Here is a 24715-nt window from a genome sequence, read left to right as displayed (position 1 = left end):
CGGCAAGAGGAGGTGATCAAACTGTCCCATGGATGGAGCAATGTGAAATATGCTGAGAATCAGACGGCAACAGCTTTTCACAACACATACAGAGCAGAAGAGGGAGAATAAAATCTATATCTAATTATATCAGAAAGCTTTGGATCCTGTGTTGGTCAGAAATGATTATTCTGGGTGACTTGTAGTTGTAAACCACAGACAGATGGGGGCAGCATTTACCTATGATCATGTCTTTGTTATTCTAAACACTTTTATTTATAGGGTTGTAGTGACAGGAAGAAACACATTTGAGTACATTTAAAAGGACTATAACACATGTTAGCTGGGGTTACAGGTTTACTCTGAAATAAAAGAGTCTTAGAACACGTGCCCTGTTTCAAATCACTTGTGAGCCCCGCTCCCCTGAGGGCCTCAGCTCGTCTGGTCAAACCTGCAAATTGCCGTGTATATTTGTTCTTGGGCCAGGATGGATGTACCTTGTTACCACTTTCTCCTATAAAGAGGTGTGTTCTTTCAACAAGCATCACATTTAGGAAAAAAAAAAGCTCTCATTGTCCCTCTGCGTCTTTTTTCACAAATGCCTGTTTAGATTTTGGTTCCCTTAAAAGTAGTTTTCCACTCACCGAGATGACATTTGGCTGACGGATACTTGTCCAATCATCAAACCACAATCTTGTGCAAGCTGAGGGTGAAGGCAACAGTTGTGCCTTAGTTCCAGCCTTTCTAATGACACCTCGACTGGAATGGTATGTTTATAGTGTTACTGATTGAGGGCTTCCTTAAAATCTTGCCCGTAACCTAAACAAAATGTGTTTCTTCACTTATCCACACCCAGTGGAAAAGATTCAATCTGAAGTGTGTGAGATTCTATCAAATTCAGATTGGAAACATTCTTTGTTGTTTTTTTTTCCTCTTGTATATGCTGAGTGTCTGACAGTCCTCATGACTAATGTAACGCTTGCTGTTGAGTGAGACTTAGCATTGTATACAGATCAAGTGTTTCACTGTTATTGTCTCTGACTTGATTTAGCAATTAACAGCTGTTGGGTTTTTATTGCAGCGGAGGTGGGTCTACGAAAACTTTGCACATCTGTGAACAATATGGGGGCTATAGAGTAGAAATGTTCCTGCCCGATGTCAGGAAATGTTTCTAAGCGGATAGTTCCTTTCAAGGATAGACAAGCACGAAATCCCTGCTAACTGGAAGCCATTATGTATTCGCTCTGGCCAGTAACAGCGCTGTATTTCAAAACTGTTTGTTGTGATAATTCTTGTGTTTTCTTAATTTTTCTCAGCAAGAGGATGATTCTGCATCTGTCACTGAAATATTCTTACCGTGACTGAGAGTAAGAATCCTCTCTTGATTTGTGGCACAGAGTTATCCTCCAGGTCAGCGCTGGAGGGCTGAGACTGAAGCGAAGAGCAGTTTGTGTTGGCGTCCTTTCAAACCTCTCATGTAGTCAGCGCCTGAGGTCAGCGAGCAATCAACCTAAGGAGATTCATCAATACATAAATTTGGTCTTAAACAAAGCTTGGGTTTGGGATTTCAATGGTTTTTCCCTCTTCCTTTCATTAAACACCCACAGAATATGAGGTCCGAGAAAGTAAGTGCTTATCCACATCTCTGCTTTTAGAGTGGAATTTTGCAACGCGTGATTTGTGTATAATCTGGCTCGGGGATATGGGAGTGACTCATGGTGTTAGAATGAGATATTTGTTAGCAAATAATCTGTTTCCTGCTGTAACTCTGACTTTTATACCCTAGCATGGAGATAGCTGCTTTATTTCAACATCTTTGGCCGCAGACACATTTCTAAACCCGCAGATTTACTTTGAATCAACCGTCCTCTTGACGATTTATTTGTCTGGTTTATGCTCTCAAAACAGCACCTGCAAACTTTGTGTACCTCCCTCGTCTCTCGCGCTTTTATGCATCACTTCCCGAGTCTCTAAACTGGTCTTTGTTTATATATGATTGACCCTACACACCTGACGCATTTCCTCCATGGATGGGGTATTTATTTAGATTGCAGTCTGGAGAGCTTGATACCTTGCAAAAGCGCAGCCATCTGCTCCTCATTTGCCGCCCAAGGCTCAAGAGCTAGAATACTGGTTTGTATTGGAGGTGACGTGAACGTGAGGCTTGCAGCAACAACACCCTGGTTTTATCTCCAGCCAACAGCAGATTGAATCCTCATGAAAACCTTTGCTGTGATAAGTCCATTTAACAGGGGTTAGTGTTGTCTTAGCACCTTATAAACCTATTGTGAACTTTCTTAATTCCTCCTAAAAGATTGAAAAACACTTGCTTCAGCAGACTTCGCTGATCTGCCCAATTGAGGCTATTACGAGTCACCCACTTAAGATGGCAGACTCTCTTGCGGCAGAAGGTAAATGTAAGCCCTTGCTCAGGCCAAAGCATCCTTTAGTGCTCCTGGAGCTAGAGCCAGGGAGATTATCATGTCAGGAGTAATCCGACTCGGCCCACAAGCACAACTATGGAGGAGGAGGAGCAACAGTTGAGGGGGGGAGGCAAGCAGAGGCATCAGATGGGCTCTGCTCCGCTTACGGTAACTACACTCTCCCTCCTCACCCTAAACCATCTTCTCAACCCACAGAGTCCCCTCCTTGGAGCTGAAGAGAAGACCTGCTGCTGGAAAGAGGGTAAGGAGATGAGCGATATCTTTCCTAATGTGCTGTACTGTGGAGATAAAATGATCTGAAGTGGTAGAGGTTGCACAACAGATGGAGGAAAAGTTAAGACATCTGTAAGAGCTGTTTATCACATGGCTCAGTTCCTCTGTTTTGCTCTGTTTCAGGTTCAGGATCGTGCAAAAAGGAGATCAGAAGTTTCATATGGAGGAGCATGATGACAGAAGTTTTCTAAAGTGAACCAGATGCCAAAGTCAGGAGCTTTGCTGAGCACATACCCCTCCTCTTGTTGAATGGATCAATTTGATGGCCATGAAGCGCACAGTAACATTCAGGGGCATGCTGATTCTGATCTTTGCAACCTAAAAGAGCCCAAAGGAGATGCAAATATGATAAAAGAATAATACAGCCTGGACCTGAATCAAGTCAGGACACCTCCCCAACTTGCAGGCACAGGGAGCTGTGATGATTTTCAGAGGAACTAGCAGGAGTCCTGCCCTCGCTGCTCTCCTGTGATGATGATGATGGACTTACCCAGCCAGCACTTGCCTGTGGAGGTCAGCTGAAGACGACGCCACGCAGCTAAGTCTGGATTAGCCGGCCGAACGGTAAGGACACCACATCTTCTTTTGTTAGTTTAAGCCGGCAGCTTATGGGGAAGGCGTTAGGTGCCGCTGACAGGGATGCCTCACCAAGTGCTTGAGTGGCAGAAAACACACGTTGGATTAGCTGTATCAACAAGCGGCCTTCGCTGGAACCACATGTCAATAGTGCAGAGCAGCCTGTCACGAAATGTTTGTAGAGCGGTTAAAGTACACGGAGCATGTCACAATGTTGGAAAGGAACAAGAAAAGAAATTAGAATTCTTGTTTCTTGGAAGAATTTAAACAATCTGTAAACACAGGGAGCAGAAAGGGAACATTTCTTATTCTGTCACTTTTCCTAACAAGGTGGTTTGCCACATTATCATGGGTAATTGCTCTCTAATACTTGGTAGCTTTCCTTACCCAGAGGTTCATGCAATACTTGGAAATCATATGAATGATTTATTGCGGGGATTATTTTTCACTCTGTCTGGTGTTTTTTTGCAGAATGCCGTAAAATATCTAGATTATTTAGAAAAAAAGATGGATTAAAAAACAAAAACTGTCCTTTTGACATTTTACAGAAAACTCTAACTTCATGATTCTGACTATGGGCATGTCACTAAAGTGATGATCCTCCCTCTTAAGCCCATATCATACGTGGAGATTATACTGTATCTACCAGAGCCCCCAGAGGCGAGATAGAGGTTAAGCCTGAAGTCAATTGAGCCGTTCAACTTTCATAACCTGCAAAAGCTGGAGGAAACTGAGAGGAAGCTGAACGGATGCATCCCTCCTCATCCTCTCCTCTGTGCTTTCTGTCTGATTCTTGCTGAAATAAACATTGTGCATGAAAATGATTAACATGCAACTCTTCTGAAGAGAGCATGGGCTTATTAAAGACGTAAAATGTCATCATATTTGAGATGTTTGTACTTGCTTCTGCTTGTTCGCGTGGGTCATGTTTAAAAGTAGTATTCAGCGTGTGCCAGATGGCCGTCATCCTTTTGCAAAAGCAACATCAACATGTTTAACATCGGTTTAGAGACAGTGCGGTTGTGTAAAAAGAGGATCTGGCATGGACAGATTAGCAGCCAGAAGCCAGAATAGAAGCTCAGAGACTCTTCTTTAGAAAGTAGCTGTGAAAACATCAATCTTACTCTGGGCTCGCTCTAAAATGACGGAGCAAAGGGATGTTTGCCTGCAAAGCCTCATGCAACCCTCTTTGTGTGCTGGAGAAATGCATGTCAGAACTACACCTTGACTCAACTCTTCCCTGAATAGAAAAGGGCAGATAAATTGGGACAGGGGTTAAATGTGCATCTATAAGTGTGTTCTGTCCTCAGATCTCATTAACGCCACCCCAACAGCAACAGGTTGGAGTTGTGCCGTGCAAGGCTGTTGGGTCACTGGATTAATCCGGATAAATCCGTCGGATGGGGTAGTAAAGTTCCCAAAATAAATCTGAGTCTTTCGGAGCGCTCACCTACATCCAGGAGATTAAACGGATGCAGGAGTGTTTAGTATTTATAGAAGGAGAGTTTAGATTAGCACCATTTTTCTGACATTAGCTTTCATGTTTTCCCCTTTTTTCCTTCTCAATAATGAACAGCAGCTTTCTCGCTAACAAGGAGCAGGCTTGTTTTAATTATGCGATGGTTAGCGAGTGACAGAGCGTGAGCCCAGCAAATTTACAGCACAGTCTAACCTAAGCCTTTTTCAGTTGCATTAGAACCAAGGCTGGATTTAGAAGAGCCAATCCTGGCTCAGAACATCCACTTCACGTTACAGCCTTTTGTCCCACCCTGGTGGTAAATCTACAGATGTAACTAACCGTGCATGTTAATAATCTTTGTGATTCAGATGGGGACTGTGCAGGTTTCAGGTGGACAAACAGGGGGAAGCTGGAGCTCTCAGTGGGCCCTGCATGCATGCTGGACTAACCCCTGAGCTAGAGGTATCTGATGGATTAACACTTACGCACACACAGACACACATGCAGCAGAGCTCGGGCTCAACCACCAACACTGCAGCCAGGTGTTAACCCACGTGACTACAGATAAAGCCGGCAGGCATTAGTGCTAATCTCGCCCTGATCTTTGGAATATGTCCCTATTACGTCCCCGAGCACTCTCTAGCTGTCCCCAGGCCTCCTGATGCTCACTTAAGAGGGAAAAGACAAGACAGGGCCTCTCTAGGACTCCCTAAAGCACCTTGTTTCCCTGCAACAACACAGTAGGTGCCTTTCCCGCTGTTTGTTACGCTCCTCTGCTGTCTGTGCGGAGCAGGTATTTACGGGGTGTGTTCAGAGTAGAGCAGAGACAGACGATCACATGGGTGGAGCTGAGCTGGAAGCACAGCGTGGTAATAATTTTCTGTAGGTAAGGGCCTCAGGTCGTGCAGTAGCAAATAAACAATGGCTCCCGTGGACATGACTAGAAATCAGGAGGCAGGAGGAGTTTGAAGTAAACTGGATTATAAAGTGTTGTGTGATACGCCCTGGGAGTGAAGTGGGTGTCTGGACAACAATGGAAGGTTAGACTTTGTCTCGATTTCTAACCGAGCATGTGTCATATGATTTGAGGGAAAGTGAAACCACACAAGTGTTGCAAGTGTGTGTTTATGGTATGTGTGAGTCACAGCCAGGGAGCGATTGAGACAGAACGGGCTGTATTTAGCGGATGTATAGAAACAAAGTCAACGGATGAGAGGGGCATTAAAGTTGGTATTCGCTTTTTTTCCAGTACAAAGAATTCATTCATTCTGTTCTGTGATCTTCTTCTGCTGTAATCTTGTCACACTGCTGGAGATCCAAGCGAGCTGACAAGAAGGCACCCCCTGTCTGCTGGCTTCATTCAAAAGTGTTAACCACAGACGCCCCTTATCCCCAATTTGACAGATCTCTACTTCATCCTCCATAGGCTGTGGCATTCTTTGGATTGTCTCCCTCTGGCATGGGAGGGAGAGGAGGACACGAGTGCCATGCTGCTGTAATTACATTACCGACAGCTTAGCAGCGCCTTTGCCACTGACCCAATTATTTCTTGAAAACATCCATTTTATTGTCGTTTCAAATAATGCAATCTTTGAGCGACAAGAAGAGCTCGATCGACTGTCGAGGACTGGACTCGACTGTCAGATGCACGCATCAGAAAACACATAATAGCTCAAAGGCTTTGACTGACTGAAGAACTCATTCTTGGCAAAGAGGTTCACTTTCATGGATCGCCTCAAACAGGTTCACGATCCACAGAAGGTATTTTTACTCTGCAGGTAGCTCTTCAGGTGACATTTGACTGACATCAGGTGAACTATCTCACACATGCCTGAAATTCACTTTCAATCTCTAGGAGCACAAAAATAAATACAGCATTCTTTCCTCTTACAAATTTGACTTTTCCTGCATTTGTTTTTGGGGCACACATTTTTGAGAAGCAATTATCTCCAAATTCAGGAACGTGCACGGGCGCATCATGAGGGCCAGACATGCAGCGCCTGTGAAGGAGCTTTTTTAGTTGTCTTTGCAGCTCATCTGCACTTTTATGTCTCAGTTTGAGGATGGCTTTTCCTTCTGCTGGACATTCCTCTGGGATTCCTCTATATCCTCTGTGCTGTTGCTCTCCTCTGTTGGCTGAAAAGCAGCAGCATTTGTCCTTTCAGACAAGAAGTATACTCAGTCATGTGTTTCCGTTGCTCACCTAAGAAAACACTGGTGCCTCTTCCTCTATCAATATCTGTATATTTACACACAAGACAGCAGGGGCCTGTGGTAGGTATTAGATATCTGTACCTATTAGTCATCCCTGACCATCTGAACAAGCTGCAAAATGCACCTTGGCACTTTTATTGGCGCCAATCGACTGCAGATGGGACTAATGTGTTTCTGAGTGAAGCAATTATGACAATCAAAGTGTCTTCAGGGACGTGAGATCAGCATTTGATGACCACGCTTTGTCCAGGATCAGCAACCGCGACATCCGAGAACTCATCTTTCTTACGAGCTAATTGTTTTATCAAGATGGGCGATGGATCTAACAGGCCACAGGCGCTGATGCATCGCAGCCGTGTGAAACTACAAACTCCCCGGCAGAGTAATTGGGCCAAACTGATCTATTAATGACATAAGAAAACAATGACCTCATCTTTTGCTATGTATTATAACAAAATCGCTCTATTTAAGTGGAAAATTTATAATATACAAAGTGGGAGCAGGAAGATTTTGGGTGTTAGGCGTCAGTGTTGAACATACAGAACAAAATTACTTTCCACAAAGGCCTCCATTTATCACGTCTGGAGATAAAATCAGACGTAGTGTATAGGCAGGTATGAGTAAGTTTCTGACCCAGCTGTGGCTCCATATTTAATTTACAGAGACTATGTCAAATGAGGCTGTTAGCTGAAATGTTTGACTTTTAAATGAATACCATTCTACCCCTTCATTGTGCAGCGGCTGGTTACCACGTCAAACTCATATGAAATTATGAGTCAAGCTGTGACTGATAGGACTGGTTTTACCTGTTTATACGCTGTTTATTCCACTGCAACTCATGCTCGCAGAGGCTTTGTATTTTCCCTATGCCGTGTCCAAAACTCTGAAGAAAAGTCTGAAATTGCCTATAGTTCCTCTTCTTTGTTTTTCTAACAGCACTGCAAAAAATTCCACCAGAGGTCCAGAAAACGTTCCATCTTTTGAGGAAATTCTGTTTGATGTGATGTGCAGGAATAACCCACACGCTTAGGTGCAAACTTCCAGAAGTAATTCATTACAGATTTTTGTTTCCATACTAAACTAGACAGGGAAATGTGCAATTTTGACCCCATTGTAAACACTCAAGCGGCCTGTGTATGTACACTACAGAATCCAGTCTGGCAAAACAATTTGTAAGGCTGGTCTGGATTTGCTGTTAGTCACTGCCAGTTTACCGTTTCCTGCTCTGGGGAAATGTTCTGCTCACCGGTGACATGATGTGAAAAAGACAAAGAAGTGAGCTTGTAAACTCCTCAAATACCTGTGGCATGACAATAAGGAAAGCTCAGGAATAAGGCATAACTCTTCCAAGGTGAGACCTGTGTCTATAGAAAAGGAGGGGCGGTGTGAGATAAAGGGATGTACAAACACACATGTACATACATAGCGTTGCGAAAAGGTGTGGTTGAGAGATTCCTGCAGAGGGAAAAAAGGATTTCCCCCCTTTAAAGGCAACTTCTAATGGCAACAAAAGTGATTTTCTTCAGAAATGACAGGACGAAGCTTACCCTCTCATTCCCAGCAGGTATTTTTAAACAAACATTTTGATAAAGATCTTAAGGAGGAAGAGAGGTTACAAAGCTCATTCAACGTGCCAGCTCAAATAAGAAATTGCAGTTATGCTTTTTCCTCTTCAGGCAAAAGCGCCTGAACACACACTACATTCCCATTTGTCAGCAAGGGATGTCAAGTTTCTGGATCACAAATCCACTTAAAAGTGAAAACGATCTGACAGCAGAATCAGAGAAAGTAAACCGACGGAGAAATAAAAGCTCCATTGAGAAGAAGGGATTTAAAGCAGGGTCAAAGAAATGTGACTTCACAGAGATAACAATTTTTACATTGTGCGCTCATCAGACGTGTTGAGAAGTTATAATAACTGAAGGTGTGACTGTTGATACACGTCTGACATCTGTGTTCACTCTGCCCTCTCCACAGAGTTTCAATGCTCCTCCACGTTCTAAGATGAAGTTATGGAAAGGTGCTACTTTTGCCTTCGTGCTCTGTGGCGCAGCCCTGTCCATCCTCTTTGTTAGAAACATGGCCACCGTCGAACAGTTCAAATCTAGAAGGAATTCTCCCTACAAGTCTTCATCCTCATCAAGACCGTCCTCATCATCCGAATCCTCACCGTCGTACTCAACATCTGCAGGGTCGTCAGAGCTGACACAGCAGATGGGTGGTCTTCATCGGAGAGCTCGCTCAGCAGAAGAGATGAACTCTCTCCTCTCAGAGTGTAAGATAAACTGTTAACTTCTTCTCTTCTGTGTGACAAGGTGCCGTGTGACAGGGATTCGAGGGTGCAGACAGAACACTTAGTGCCTGACTCTGTTGTTTATAGAGCAGGTCGTGATGTCTGCAATAACCTGCAGTCAATTAGCACCTCATAGCTCACTGGCTCTCCAAGGAACCATTATAACCTTCAAGCAAGGATGATGTACCCACTCGCTTTGGTTTCACATGGCTTTATTGAGATGCATTAGTCAGCCTAAACAGGCTTTGGGGAGTGTTTGCACTGTCCGTAGCACTGATGGTGGGAAGACGAGTTCAAAGCTGTCAGTATGTCAGATAAAATAAAGAGTTCTGCTGTTTGCACATGGGTTTCATTATCCTGCCAACAGCAGAACACTATCTCTGAAAACCATCTGCCCCATATCTGACTGTTGAGACCTGCGTCCGGTTCAGAGGAAATCAGATAACCTGTCCCCTACCTTTCAACTGATGTTTTGATTTTCTTCTTCATGGTGGTTTCGAAGATGTTCATCTGTTAATTGATGTTTTATTCTTACAGTTTCGAAGATGTTCCAGAGCTTCACAGAGGGCGAGCTTCAACATGTGGTCGGGACCTTGCTCGACAGGAAGAGGAGAAAGAGTCGGCTCCTGGGTGATAGCCTGGCTCGAAGGACTAAAAGAGCCCGCAGGCCAAAGCCCTGCTCCGTACGGGAGCTGGAGCTGACTGTGAGCGAACTGGGTCTTGGCTATGACAGCGACGAGACGGTGCTGCTTCGCTACTGCAGCGGTAAATGCGTGGCGCACCGGCAGAACTATGACATCACCATGGAGCACATGACGCGGAAAGTTTTCAGAATGAAGGGCCGCAAGGACAAAGTCAGCAACGGACCCTGCTGCAGGCCGATAGCTTTCGAAAAGGACTTTTCTTTCCTGGACAACAAAAGCCGCTACCACACGATACAGAATGTGTCAGCGAAGCATTGTGGGTGTGTATGACCCAAAAGATTGAACTGACCACTTTGTCTTGCTGCTCTCGGCCTCGTTTGGAACAGATAAACTCTGCTACCTGAGGATTACAAACACAAGGAGAGGAAATACGTGTATGGCTGCTCCATGGTGACCTTGACCTTGAGACTTGACTCTTTGGCATTTGTCAAAATGGAACCAAATCAATGGACAGCAAGTGCTGTGTTTGTGAGGATTTCAATGAAAGAGACAAAAAAATCTCTACTCATACCAAAAAGTTTTTATATTTTCTCACTGTGTAGTAACACTGTAAACTGTGGTGTAACAACAATGTAGCAACATTATTTTTGTGTTATTTGAGAAGTAGTACTATGCGGTAGATGAGCAATAAGGGTATAGATAAAGTGGCCTAGATTATTGCTGTTACTACACATTATACCCATGGATGTTAACCAGGACCTCATTTTGTGGAGTATGTGATTCTCATGGTGACAGTAATTTATGTTTCAGGTTCTCAAAATTTGGTCCCAAAGCTTCAAATTAAACAAAAATGATAAAAAGTGCATCAATGTTTAATTAAAGTTATTTAAGTTATGCATTGGACAATTTGGATCAATTTGGATCATACATGAAATTACGTCCACCTATTTTCTGTCCTCAGGAAGTATTTTTAGTTTAAGGCCTGTTGAGTTGTTGTCACAGGTCACAGGTCAGTGTGGCCTGTTTTCATGCTTGTACGCATTAGTGTTACTGATTGCAGTGTTATTACACAGGTAAAGGAACTCGTGTTATTGATAAGCATCTGACAATGAAAGAAAATCCTTTTCTATAGATCCAGGTTTGATACCCATCTTTAATTAATGTATTTTGTATATTGATGTTGTGTAGATTAACATTAAGGATCTGTTTCAAAACACACAAATACTGACGTGATTGAAGAGCAGGGACGTTTTTCCCATATGTTCTCCACAGAATAACTCATCATACTCAAATAAATTCTCCTTTTGAGTCTTTTTTATACTTTTTTTGTTTGAAAAAAAAAATCAGAATTGTAACTACCCATAATTGCTGGGATTCATTTTTCATGGAAGAATTGCCAAACATACTAAGTCAATTCAAACACTCAGAATGAATTCACAAAAGGAGACTCATAAACATCTTGAGTCTCATGTTCCCGGTGACATAACCTCTTTAATGTCCACTCTGGATGTAATTTGTGAGTGTTTACACTCAGGAGGTTTCAGATCATCTGAGGCTCAAGTGTGAAGGAGAATAATGATGTAAGTGAGCTGTAGTGGCATGTTTCTTTCTGTCCACAGAAAACAAACTATGAAGTAGAGTCAGATTGTGGAAATGTGTTTGTACCCATAAACGAAGCCCTGTAACTTGCAATGATTCAATGCCCAAGTACAGCCTTTTATTGGCCAGTCAAATGCCTCCTTGTTGATTTGCCTGGTGGAGTTTTTAGTGAGAAATAAGCTATAGGAATTCATAATGAAGCATCTTTTTCACCTTTGACAATCTTTATTTGGTTTTATGCAACTGTTTGCCTGAAGTAAAATAAATTATGTTTTTGTTTTTTTGTTGTTTTCCTGAGGAGGTGCAGTGTGGGGCACTGATGCGGTGCATCTTTAATGTAGTTTATATTGTATTTATTTGGGAAGTAAATTATGGTTTTGCATATTTATTTAGATTACTACACAGAGACAGGACAGCTTATTATCATGAAGCAACTGTGCCAAAAATGTTTTATCTAACATCCTATATTGACTGCTGAATAAACATTATTTCAGATGTATGGATATTCATTATTGTCCCAAATTATCTATCGTTGGGTGTTAAATATTCTGTACTCAAACTGTATTAAAATAAATGAATAAAATTATAAAACTCTAACAATGCCAGGTGCTGTTAATAATAAAATATTTTACTATGGGAAGGGATCCCTGTGGGCACATTCAACTTCCAAGTTGTATCAACTGCGCCATATGGCAGATGAAACACCAGACCTTTGTCGTGCTAATAAATAAATGTTTCTTAATGACACTGAAATCATCTATTATACAGCAGCTTGGTGCTCGATGTACTGAACAACAGCGACAACAGAAGACGACAACAGGGCAGTGGGCAGAGTTTGATCCCTGGGGCAGGCAGCAAAATTCGCCAGAGATGTGATGTGACTGACAGCTTTTCATATGAAACTACTGATGAAAAAGAAAACAAAACATCAGGCTTTTCTCCTTTTGAAATGAAATCCTTGGAAATACTAAAATCAACAATCATTTGATCCAACTGATACGTATCGCTTCTGCAGCCAAAGTTTGAGACACATTCTTCTTCACTGTAAGAGCTCTGTGTCCTACAAAGTTAAATATACCCATGTGAGCCTTACTATTGTCTTGGGTGAAACATTCCTTTATTACAGTGAAACCTGTACTGGAACTATCATTTATTTTTAGTCAATCCCACATACACCAATCTGTTGCCAAAAATACTTACTAGAGCCCAAATGTGTATTCATGTGCGGCTTAAAATAGTCCCCTGACAAATGTCCTGTTTACTGTGTTTAGAGAACAGTTCTTAGAATCTACATCACTGGTTGTCCTAAATGTTAACTGCTGAAAAGTAAGTGTAAGCAACCTTGTTATTTGTTTAAGCACCACATAGTTTGGAGTTTAACAAAAATGTTTCCTGGGCTTCATGAGCAAACTCTTCTACCTTAAGATAATTTGATAGTCTTATAAAAACTGGAGCGAGAGGAGGATTCTTATCCACATTCATAACACTAAGAAAAAAAGTCAGTTACCTTGATGCACCAAGGAGCATTGGAGGTCTGGTGCAGGTTTTCAGATAACAGCCTCTGCATTTTGGTCACATTGCAGCAAGACGGAAAAAACAAAAACAAAGAAAAAACAAGTGGTTAGTTAAACACCCAATGAACTTTGCCAGCTGGTGTACTGTTGTTATCCACTGACACTGAGAAATGTCATTAAAAGATTACCCATTTCGTCACTGATTTCTCATTTAACTCATTTAACATCATTATAAACAGGGAAATACAAATGGGCAAATATTAAAGTGAGACGATTCAGTATCACCTATTAAATCCTTACAGTGCCTCATTTATACAAATCAACCAGACCTTTGGTTGCTCTTTAATTTGAAATGCACATTGTGAACCAAAATTGTTATAACAATGAGAAACAAAGCAGTCTGAAATATTATTATTTATTTTATTATCAGTTATTCTCACTATATACTGCCATTTTGTAAATAAATGAATCAACAACTGCTAACCCTCACCTTCAGTTTACACATGTCCCGGTTTGTTAGTGGGTCTGCTTGAGGTGTAAAACAGGTCTACTGGTCCTGAACCTCCTGTTGGGTGGTGGGACATAGGAACTTTGTTTTAAAAAACACTCAGGTAAAATGTTACCCAAATTGAATGTTTGCTAAAAGTGGGGAGAAATGTTTCCATCGTTTTAAGCGAGGGTGTATGATAGGGAGGCACAAGGTGCGTTAGCTTATTTAAATACGGGCTAAACCAACAAATTTAACGACTATCACGGACTTCACGCACCTCAGGCTTTGAAGAACGAGTGGATACACTGTTGCCTCATTTTAATCTTTCCTTTTTGTTTCATAAGTCACATTTTAGAGGAGAAACCAAGCTCATATGTTTTGACAGTTAATCTCAAAGCTACACCTGTTACCCTGACGCTGCTAGTAACTGACGGCGCTCGCGCACGATTTGGAAGCAGGACTGAACCATTTTACGTGAATCAAGGGGGGATTCAGATTGTCATGATAACTTTTTAATATAATATTTGAATAAATTTTTCTTCAAAGATTTTTTATTAATTATTTTTTTCGTGTATAATATCTAAACCAAAGCTCACATAGGGGCTTCCCTCTTTGACAAGGCCTTGTGACTGTCTGGCCTTCAACCCGGCACTCCTCAATCATAACTCACCGCTGCATCCAGGGAAAGGACCCTACCATAATATGTGAAGGATTGGGTAAGTGATGTTTTCTAGATGACAACTCCATGCCAGACACAAAAAATGGAAAAATAACTCTTCTAATCGTTCAAGAATAAAACAAGACAGGAGGATGAAATATCTTCCAGAATATCTGCAGGGGCGATCAATCTTCAAGTCAACCTTAAAGTTTCAATCACACCCCTTCCTTTGCCATGGGGCTACTGTGGCAACATGTTAAAGCAGGTAAATGATTCACCTTTGTCATACTCTTATGGCATGTTTAATTCCTTAGAAATCTAAAAAGTCAATAAATCGAAGTCAGCTGTTACTGTTACCCTTTAAAGCACCCTATGTTGTTTTTTATCTACTTGAAATGTCAATCAATACTCCTCACATCTATTTCAGATACATACTATAGAAAATAGTCCATTAAGTAATTAAAAGATAACTTCTACATATGGGCTTTTATTAGAAATAATTCACTCATTAAAATCTGCCATAAAAGTACATTTGGCAGCCGATGCTCAAGTTTTGTGCAGTTTGTGCAGTGTGTGTGTGTACACACGTATTTAATGCCACCCCAGTATGAGTCAATGACCACGTCAGGCCACCCAAGTCAAACAGTTCGGACATGCCCCGGTTGGTGAGCAACAACGGTATTATAGAATGTGTCTGTACTTTATGGCTAATTTTTCAAACGGAAATTTTGTACCAATTTATCTCTTTTCCAGAGTATCAGATGTATAAAACAAGAAAGCTTTCAACACTTTAAATGTGTGTAAACTTTGGGTTTGAGGCAAAACTCCCAGAAAAGACTAGACAACCCAAATTGCACAACTTCCTGCCCACTTTGAAGTAGACAACACCACCTCTTGGAGTTCATGCCACGAACGCAGGCACTCTGAGGTAAAACTAAGGTCAGTATGAGTAAGACAGTGGAAGAAGAGTCACAGAATGAGGCTGACGTATTGTCCGGGGATAACTTCAGTATGTTTGTGAGTAAAGAAAAAATGTTTTCCTTTGGGTTTTATTTGTCCAAGTGGAGCACATGTTTTAGTTTGACTGTGACTTACTGTATTTACTACAGCTGTGGGGGAGAGATGACTTCAACACTTTGCATTTTCTGCAGTTTTACATTTTTACAAAAGCAACAGCAACAACAGAGTAGGGCACAATGCTCTCATTCAAACATTTGGATGAATTATGATAAAGATTTCTTCCCTGTACCCAGAGCAAAGGGAGCATTTTGGAGAGAATTTACTAACATGTCTGATTGTACAGTTTCCTCATGAAGTTTTCTGCTAGTTTTTGGACCAGCAGAAACACCCAAAATATGCCAGAAATGTTTACAACTGCAGTGAAAGTGGAACCACTTTACCTCTGGTGTAAGCAGATATTTCCGTTACTTGCCACTGCAGTAAATGCAAGCAAAGAGTCCACACAGCCACAGCAGAGAACTCCCAGAGCTGAAGGAATGGAGAGACAAAAGACAGCTAATGAAACAAGGCTGGTGAGAAGCTTGAAGTGCATGATAACACATGGCATCCATTTGATCCCAGAGTAAGACTCATGTGGAGGAATGTGTACTACGCTTGGACTGTGGTTTGACATTCTCAGAGAAATAATCATTAGGAGTCCCTGTTTTTCTTGACATATGTTTCATTGGGCGTCACTTTGGTTTAACTAATGAACTCCAAATTTAAGCAAAAAGAAACTTGCTCCTTATCCTGAACAGAGGCGATGCTAAGCCAGTCCAAATCATTCCCCTTCACCCATAATTCTTTGCTGTTGGTGTTTTTCTCTGCGGCTTCTTGTATATATTACCCCTCTCTCAGAGCTGCAATCCAACAGCACACTTTGTAAATGCTGTTAGTGTTTGAGGAAAGCACATTTTAGCTAAAAATAATAATTATTTGTGTTTACACATTTCAAGGAAAATATTCAGGGTAATGTTGTTAGTGTATGCAAAACATCTGTTGTTGCACACAGCACTGACACGACCGACAATAAACATGCCAAAGTATTACAACCCCCTCCCATGTCCAGCTGCAGTGTGTTGGTGGACTCGGACATCTTTGGAGGGAGCAATCAGGATGGAGGATGCAGGGTGACTCAAGAGGACCCGGACAGCCTGAACAACGGCAGCGAGCAGGTGTTCCTCCTCTCCCGAGTGACTCTGAACTCCACGGGGATTAATCAATACAAACCCATTTTGGTGATTTTTCCATTAAGAAAGGATTCAACGAGACATAGGGTGTAGCACTTTTAATTTCACGATTAGATTTACACCGCATAAGTTCCGGGGAGAAATGTGCGGTCTCGGATTTGTCATCTTTTAATGGAGATAGATGAAGAGGTGAAAGAAATGTACTTGTTGACTCCACATATTCGTTCATTATTCATGTGCATTTGGCTATTGCACATGCATAAATATTTAAAAGCTTTAAACCTAAATAAACATTAATAATTCAGTGATTTTTTTTTACAAGCTTCTAATTGAGAAAGACGATGTTGCATGTATACAACATACCAAGTCTGAGACAAGATTTATTTAAGAGATTATTCATGGCATAAAAGTGACTACTGCCTGTGACATGTAAACTGCTTTCTGATGAGGTGCAGAAAGGCTGCTAATGGTGCAGCTAAACTTTTAAGCTCTCTGATTGGCTGGTTGAGGTTTTTGGCGGGTGGCACAGAGGATGCAAAGGATGCTTAATTTGGCAGGGTTGTCTCTAAATAGATCTAAGATGGCACCGTCTGGCCCGTTAGAGGAAGAAAGATGGCCTTTCTTTCAGCACGCTGGCGTGAGTTTGTTTGAACAAAGATTCTTCTGTGTGTGGCTTTCTGATGTCTTCCAGTGTGACGCTTTACAAACTGTCTCTTTTGGCTCTGTTTGGGGCCAGAGTGGCTGTAAGGATGCTGTTCATGGCTGTTTTTCTGGAGCTGTTTGGCAGACGTGTTCACTTTAACGAGTCGCTGGGATGTTATTGATTGTGAGCAGAGATATGTCAGGCAGGAGGTGACACAGTTATCTTTGACCTGGGATACCTCCTTGTCTCTGCAGAGCTGATGTGAGTCACTGGTTTCTGCTCCGTCATTGCTTTCCATATGTTTCAGGATAAGCTCCACACCTTGAGACCTTTGAACGACTCCTTTCTCGTTGTTTACATTACACCTCTGTACAGGCAGGGATCTCGATTTGAGTCACATATAAAGAGGACTGTGCGTGCCAGCGTGTTTATTTTACTCTGTCGTGGGTGTGTGGGTGTTAAAAGGGGCTTTGGGGTGGGGCAATGATCGGGAGTGCCAGGATTTGATGGAAGAGGGGGATTAGAGGCAAGTGGGGCAAGGTGTAGAGCTGGAAGGCCGATGGAAGTGATCATCCTCCTGATCCGCCACGCCGCCTCTGCTGAAGTTCACACATCCTGCACCTGGATGTGGACTTTATTAGATGTCCTTAACAGATTAGGATTACTTCCCACTCTGAAGAACAGCTAAAGTTAAGTTAAATGTATTCTGGAAATTCGTGTGTGCACAGATCAAAGCGAGACCCACAATAAAGTATCAAGTGGACGTTTTGGACAACATTAATAAACACAGATTACTCAGCATCATCGGAGCATTTAACAACTAGGATTTCAGAAGTTTTAGTGCCAGTAAAGAAGAAAGTGGAACGGAAAATGGAAGGGGAATAATGAGAATTTCAGAGGAAGCATTAAACAGTTGGCACAGCCGACTTCTGGACGTCGAGCATGTTCCTGAACTATATTCAAGACCATTTCAAGTTTAGTGTGGACGAGTGATTTCACAAATAAGTGAAGCCTTTCTTTCTTTGTAGCTTCGCTCAAATGTTTAGTACCCTCCAATCAGAGGGGTTAATTTCATTAAACACGATTTCGAGGTGTCTCGCGTTTTCCCGGATTTGCACATATGCTGTTTATTTTCTGCCTTCTCTTTAATCTCTCTTAGTTGTGGCATATGTTGTGTCGCAAACAACGCTAATTAGCTAAGAAATCCCAGTGAGATTAAGATTTTGTGTTTAATTGTCATTTGTTTCAAAACACCCAAAGTGCTCTTCATTCAGTGGGAGTAGGCGGGGAGAGGGAGTGATGTAAACAGAGCTCACAGATGGAAAAAAGGCTCATAATGCTACTCTTATGTATATAACATAACCATACATGCAGGGAGGGGTCCGGAGAAAATGTTTAGGTACAGGGCTAAAAAACTGCCTCGTGGTTGTGTGTGCATTGGTAATGTACAGCGTGACTCAGATCAGAGACAACTGCAGAGCTGAAGGAGTTATGGGACTGATAATACGTGTGTCCTCTGCTGTCTTATTTCTCTTGTCAGATTGTTGACAGTACGCTTATTTATGGACCCGTGTCTGACCCTAAAGCTACTCTGACATCAAAGACATCCTTTTGGTTTGAATTTTGTATACAACAAGGTATTATTTACAGTTTCATGCTATCATTATCATGAGCAAAAGCAACGTGAGCTTCACGAGCAGGAGTTCCTTCCAGTCAATGGGTGTATCACTTTAATCAGCATTCACATGTCAGAAGAGTAAACTCTTGAGCTGTAATATCCAGAATACATCATTTAAAATTCACATTTCAGTTCTGCATTATTAGGAAACATTTTAAAGGTGTTAAATATAAGTTTTTTGACAGCTCCCCCTTGTGGAATAACAAGAGAATGAAAAAAATGGACCTACTGTATCATCTTAACTGGGGTTGCTGTTGGTCGTTTTCTAATGTGAAGGACAAAAAATGGTGGTCTTCTGGGTTAATTATAGTAATTAACTCAAGCAACTGTTGTGTTTATTTTCCAAATCAGATAGAAAAGTTCCAACGAACATCAGATGAGGGAGCAGGAAATGAGTCACTGAGTCACAGTGTGATGTTTTCACTCATGGAGGCTGTGGAGCCTTGCTGACCCAAATTGTTGGTGAGCTGATTAAACATATGCACTGTAAAAAAATAAAAAATAAAATAAATATAATAAATATAATAATAATAATAATAATAATAATAATAATTATTATTATTATTATTATTATTATTATTATTATTATTATTATTATTATTATTATTATATATAATATAATATAATATAATATAATATAATTATATTTTATAATAATAATAATAATAATAATAATAATAATAATAATAATAATAATAATAATAAATAATAATTAATAATAATAATAATAATAATAGTAATAATAATAATAATAATAATAATAATAATAATAATAATAATAACTTCATTTGTTCAGCATCTCTAAAAACCCAAGTTTACAAAGTGCTTTTACAGCAAAAGTCTTAAAAAAGATAAGAATAAAAGTCAGCACATAAAGACACAACAGCAGGAAAGGAGAACCCTGGCAGCACAAAAACCCTGCTACATACACAGGGACCACGAGGGCCAGAAATAAAAAGAAGGACGTGGAGCAGGAGATGGAAACAATAAGAGAGATAAAGACAAAAACATTAAAGTAGATAAATAAATACAAGGATATTAAAGTTATGATTATATCAGTGAGAGCCAGAATTAAAGATAGCAATAATAGTGTGGTGAATAAATATAGATGTTACAATAAGATATGACATTCATTGAACATAGAAGAGAATGATCTTGAAGTTAATAAAACAGTTGAAATAAATAAACAACATAATAAAAAATTGAAAAGGAGTAAAAGGCAAAGGCAGTAAAAATGAATAAAGATAATAAAAAGACGATAAGATGATACAAAATAAAGGCAAGATGGCAAAAGTGTGTTCATAGAAAGGATTGAATACATGAAACTTGGGCATGTCGTTATAAAATTGAGGGGGCCTGATTGAAAAGGGTCTTTCCAATTTTTAATACATTAAGATTAATTTGTTTGGATAAACTCTTTGAACAAATTACTGTGATTTTTAAGAAAAATAAGTTACAATCATTTCACTTTTAACACTGCAGATCTGATTTCCTGACCAACATGAGTTATAGATCTTCAGACAGCTAGGAAGCTGCTAACACTGCAGAGTAAAGACCATTGTTTTCTGAAGAATTTGTTATTTTACTTCAATATTAAATAAATGATTGGTCACTCCCTCATCAGATTGAAAAAAGCTATAAAGCAGCAGTTTAGTAGTGAAAACTATTTCTGAACTGCATCAGGAATTGTTCATTTCAAGCTCTTTTCCTCCTTTTGTTTTGCGATATTAAAAAAAACAGCTTAAATGGAATTTACATAGTTCCAACGTGTAGTCATCGGAGAGTTGTTTCCACAGTGCTAGTGTGTGGTTAGAGGACAAAACATTCTGGTTCTGGTGCCTGTTTAGAGTCCAACCTCAGACTACAATAAGTGCTACTGTAGAAACATGTCTGACGTTTGGGGTATTTATTTATTTATTTCTCTATGGACTGACGTGAAGACCTTTCACATCCACGTCACGCTCCTCCCTTGGCCCTGTTAGTAATCTTACTACTGTACATTTCCATTTGGTTTCATGTGTGGAGGAAACAGTGTTGTTGCTCTTTCACCAGCCCTCACAGGAAGCACTCGACTCCTTGTAAGGAAGAATAAAAACCAGGATTTATCTGCAGGCTCTTTATGGGGGATGATATAAATTTGTCTTGGTTTTGATGTTGGATTTTTATGTGTAACTTGCTGTTTACTCAGGCTGCTCAGAAGGACGATATAGTACGACTTGATTTACTTCTGCTCACTTATATGAAAACACAACTCCTTTTTTTTCCATCATGCATTCCTTAAATTCCTCTTTCGGGTTCAAGTTTTCAACACTATCTTTTATCGACTCCCCCCTCGATCTACAGACTTGATCTGCCTATCAAACCCTCAGAACTTCCCCTGAACCTGTAGGACTGTATGACTCATTTACAGACCTGCCTATGGTAAACAAGCTTCAGTTTGCAGGTGACAACAAGTCTTGAAAATGCAGCGTCTCAGGCGGAAATTTTAATTTTGCTCTCCTCTTTGAGAGCTCGCTGAGTTATAACACCAGAGCCAACTGTGCGGAGAAGAGGAATGAGTTCGGAGTTAGCAGGTGTAATTTGTTTTCTGTGAGGGATTCTTACAGGGAGCTGCTTGAGTAATGACATAAGAGGTGGTTCATGCCTCCCCTTTTACATTTTTTTTTGTTAACAATGCATATTAGGTGCTTCTCATTCTGACATCATGACATGTATAGGCTTGAAAGACATCCAAGTCTACTGAAATTCAGGAGCTGTGGCATCTTACTGAAGGGTTTCACTTTACAACAGCTTCCACCTGGTCTGAAGTAATGCCTTTCTTTGGTGTCATTTGCATTCAGAGGGCAGAAAAACACTGAATATTCATTCCATCCCAAATACGATGCAGATTAATTCAGCGCAGAAACAGACCGGCTACAACAAAGAGCATCGTAACCACTCACAGACTCACAGTAAGACACCATGTGGAGTCTGTGACCACTACCAGTACTATAAAGATGTGTTTGTATCAGCCAAGCCCTCATTTGTTTGCAGGACAGGACTGGAGAAATTAACATCCAGTGGTTACTTTCATGCTATTTTTGGTGATTGGTTACACAACAACACTAATAAACTCATTTCATATAGCACAGTGTGTTCCAGAGCGCTGTTATAAAGTGATTTAAAGACACAATAACACTTGGTGTAGTGAGTCAGCGAGATAAAGAAGAATACTCCCAGTGACAATGCTTAATTGAAAAATAGTGCTCTGTTATTATAAAATGTTAATGGTGGTAATTCATTTTAGATAGTGACTAGTACGATTGTTTTTACTCGGACAAAGCAATTTAAAAAGTTTTTTTTGTTAAAATCCCTTAGGTATGTTCAAGAACATGCGCAAACATTGGAAGATAATGAGAATAAAACATCTCAATGACTCAGAAAATAATGTCTGTCACTTTTTTTTCTTTAGTTTTGGAAAAGAAGCCTTACAGACTTGCTTAAATTTTGAGTTCTTTAAGATTCTGCTTGAAGCTGGCCGTAAAAAAAAAAAGAAAAAGAAAAAAAACAGAAACCATGTACACACAGGGCAAAAAAAAGTCTGGTTCAAAGAAAAAAAAGGTTTGAACTTGGGCACCCCATTTCTCTATTAAATGTTTTCACCTGACATCATCAATTCGAAAGTCGGCCATGTTGGAGGCACTGTCACAGCATATCGGAATTTAGCTCGCAGGTTTAGAGGATTATTGCAGCTCAAAATGGTAAATCATCACCACATTTTTTTATGCACTAATTGGTTGGACCCAGAAAAACACCTTAAACATGCTCAGCTACCAAAAACTATCGTAAATTGGGATAAGGAGTCTAAGGGGCTGTTTACACGACAATGATTTTAGGGTGAAATGCAAAAGTTTTGTCGCATTTCAGCCCCGTGTTTACACAGAAACGCTGTTTCAGCCGACCTAAACGCAAACTTTTGAAATCGGCCTCCAGAGTGGGATTTTTTCTGAAACGCTGCCGATACCATTGCCGTGTAAACAGTTAGCGTTTTCAGTCCGGTTTTCAGTGGAAACGCTGATGTCAACAGTACCGTTGTTGCGATCGTTCCGAAGTACCGTGTTTCAACAAAATATGCATCTGTTGCTCCATTTTTGCACTTAGTATTCCCCAATACACCAGATGATCGGCTCAACTATACTTCAGTGGAGAGCTCCCAAAAGCGACTTCTGGACAAGACAGTTATAGCACCACCTGCAGGCCTGGCATGCTTACAACTGTGTTTTCAGTCCCTCGGCATTTCTGTGTAAACGCATATTTTTTTCACTGCATTTTAGCGTTTTTAGATGGAGCGTTGTCGCATCAATGGGGCCTAGATAATTCTCCAAAAAATGGAGGAAATTGTGGCTAGCCAAGCTCCACCAGGAGCAAAAAAAATAAACAAATGCAATTTGGATAACGTATTGGTAAGAAGCGTGCTGTTATTATTGATTGTTTCGAGGTTTTTATCAAACATCCCTTTAGTCTTTGAGCCAGAGTAGAAAATGGTCTTCATACAAGCACTACAACACGACCAGATTTCTGATTGGTGTTACCCACAGGGCAGTCTTGTACGTTTCAAGTGCACAAGGAGGAAGAGTAAGTTATGGACTAGGAGTAAAAACAAGGTAGTGTTATGGTTCAAGAAGTCTTGTGATGTGAAGGACAGGGGTCATGGAAAGGAAAACCCTTAATACAAAAACAAAAAACAAGGCCTTTGGGGTCTAAAAGGTGGAGTGGAGGTTTGACTCTCCACAGCCACCCACTAAATCTAATAAAAGAGTCACCAAACTAAAGGAAAAAGGCCTCAAACAAAAGTGGAGTCGCTTGGTTGTGAGACAACACTGTACAAAAAGAAAATCTCCTTAGAGGTCAACCTTCTCAAATCTCTTATATAGACCCTCGTTCCCTCAACACATACACACACTCCCAAAACACTCCTTCCACAAACCAAGAGAAACCAACTGAAGGTGTTGGCCCTTTGGTGTCACACACCTAACTGAGGGAAAGAGCCTCCTTTTATAGACGACCCAGGCTGATGAGTGCCAGCTGGGTGCATGGAGGACAGGTGAGCTGAGTGACAGCTCGTTAGGAGAGCTGGAGGTCAGGGTTAGGGTTAGGGTTACGAAACACCTGCATCTGCAACAGTGGTTAGCAATATCCGGATAGGATATGGAGGGCAGATTTGTGTATTTCCAATATGGCCGTGCACCTGGGTGGTCGATTCCTGTACACGTTTCTTGTTTGTTTTTTTAACTCGGCAGTTGAGAAGGTATTTAGATCAGGATTTTAACTAATCAGAAGTACAGCTCACCCCACTGACCACGGGCAACCCTGTAGCTGTTGCCGGAGAGACTCAAGCCTGCTTCTGCTGACGATAGACATCATTATTCAGTATCAGAAGCAGATGGGTGACATCACTGATACTGTGTCTGGTCTGAGGTGTTAGCATGCTAACCTTTTTCTTATTGCCAATAAATCCCCTGACAGCTAAGACTGATGGGAATGGGATGGCAAAACAAAGTATTGAACAAACTGATGTTAGATCAAAGCTTCAGGGTCATCAAGGTTTTTACAATTCATTCTGACTAAGACATGAATGACTCTACCAAATGTCATATTGTTGATTCATTTTTGTCAAACCACTAGAAAAATGTCGAAGAATCACACAAACAATTCAGATTCATTGTCCGGGACCTGTGAATGCTTGAACAAAATGTCACTGCAATCCATCAAATGTGATTCAATTGTTTTAAGACTGACGGACTATCTGACCCACAGACCAACGTTAACATCCCAGGAGGCCTGAGCTGGGTATGAAGAAAAAGAAAAAACAAACAAAAATAAAAGAAAATCCAAATAGTTTGCTTCTCGTAGTCACAGGGAGTTTCCCTATTCCCCCCTGTAAAGGCATCTTTCCCCTCGGACAGAACATGTTAACTTCTGCCATGAACCACAAATATTTATCATAAAATTCCTGCATTTGACGACACGTGTGCAGTTACTGTGGTAATTGTTATCCCTATACGACCTTAGTGCCTCAGGCC

General features: G+C 40.8%; 1 protein-coding gene across 1 annotated transcript; it reads left to right on the top strand.

Moving 5' to 3' along the window:
- The first annotated feature begins 2572 nt into the window (after positions 1-2572).
- On the top strand, positions 2573-10615 carry LOC141804762 (neurturin). Its single transcript, XM_074689377.1, has 4 exons — positions 2573-2664; positions 2820-3260; positions 8923-9220; positions 9776-10615. The coding sequence occupies exons 3-4, from the start codon at positions 8950-8952 to the stop codon at positions 10210-10212; spliced, it is 708 nt and encodes a 235-aa protein (XP_074545478.1). The 5' UTR covers positions 2573-2664; positions 2820-3260; positions 8923-8949; the 3' UTR covers positions 10213-10615.
- Positions 10616-24715: the final 14100 nt, after the last annotated feature.

This window comes from Halichoeres trimaculatus, unplaced genomic scaffold, assembly GCF_033239565.1.
Source record: "Halichoeres trimaculatus isolate MK-OKI-2021-1 unplaced genomic scaffold, fHalTri1.1 fHalTri1_scaffold_15, whole genome shotgun sequence".
In the NCBI taxonomy this organism is placed as follows: Eukaryota; Metazoa; Chordata; class Actinopteri; order Labriformes; family Labridae; genus Halichoeres; species Halichoeres trimaculatus.
Note: the sequence above shows the minus strand (reverse complement) of the source record. Positions and strands in the feature narration are given on the sequence as shown.

Coding starts and splice junctions, on each gene's coding strand:
- LOC141804762 (XM_074689377.1), top strand. CDS start 8,950: ATGAAGTTATGGAAAGGTGCTACTTTTGCCTTCGTGCTCTGTGGCGCA. Junction 9,221..9,775: donor GAACTCTCTCCTCTCAGAGT/GTAAGATAAACT, acceptor TTATTCTTACAG/TTTCGAAGATGTTCCAGAGC.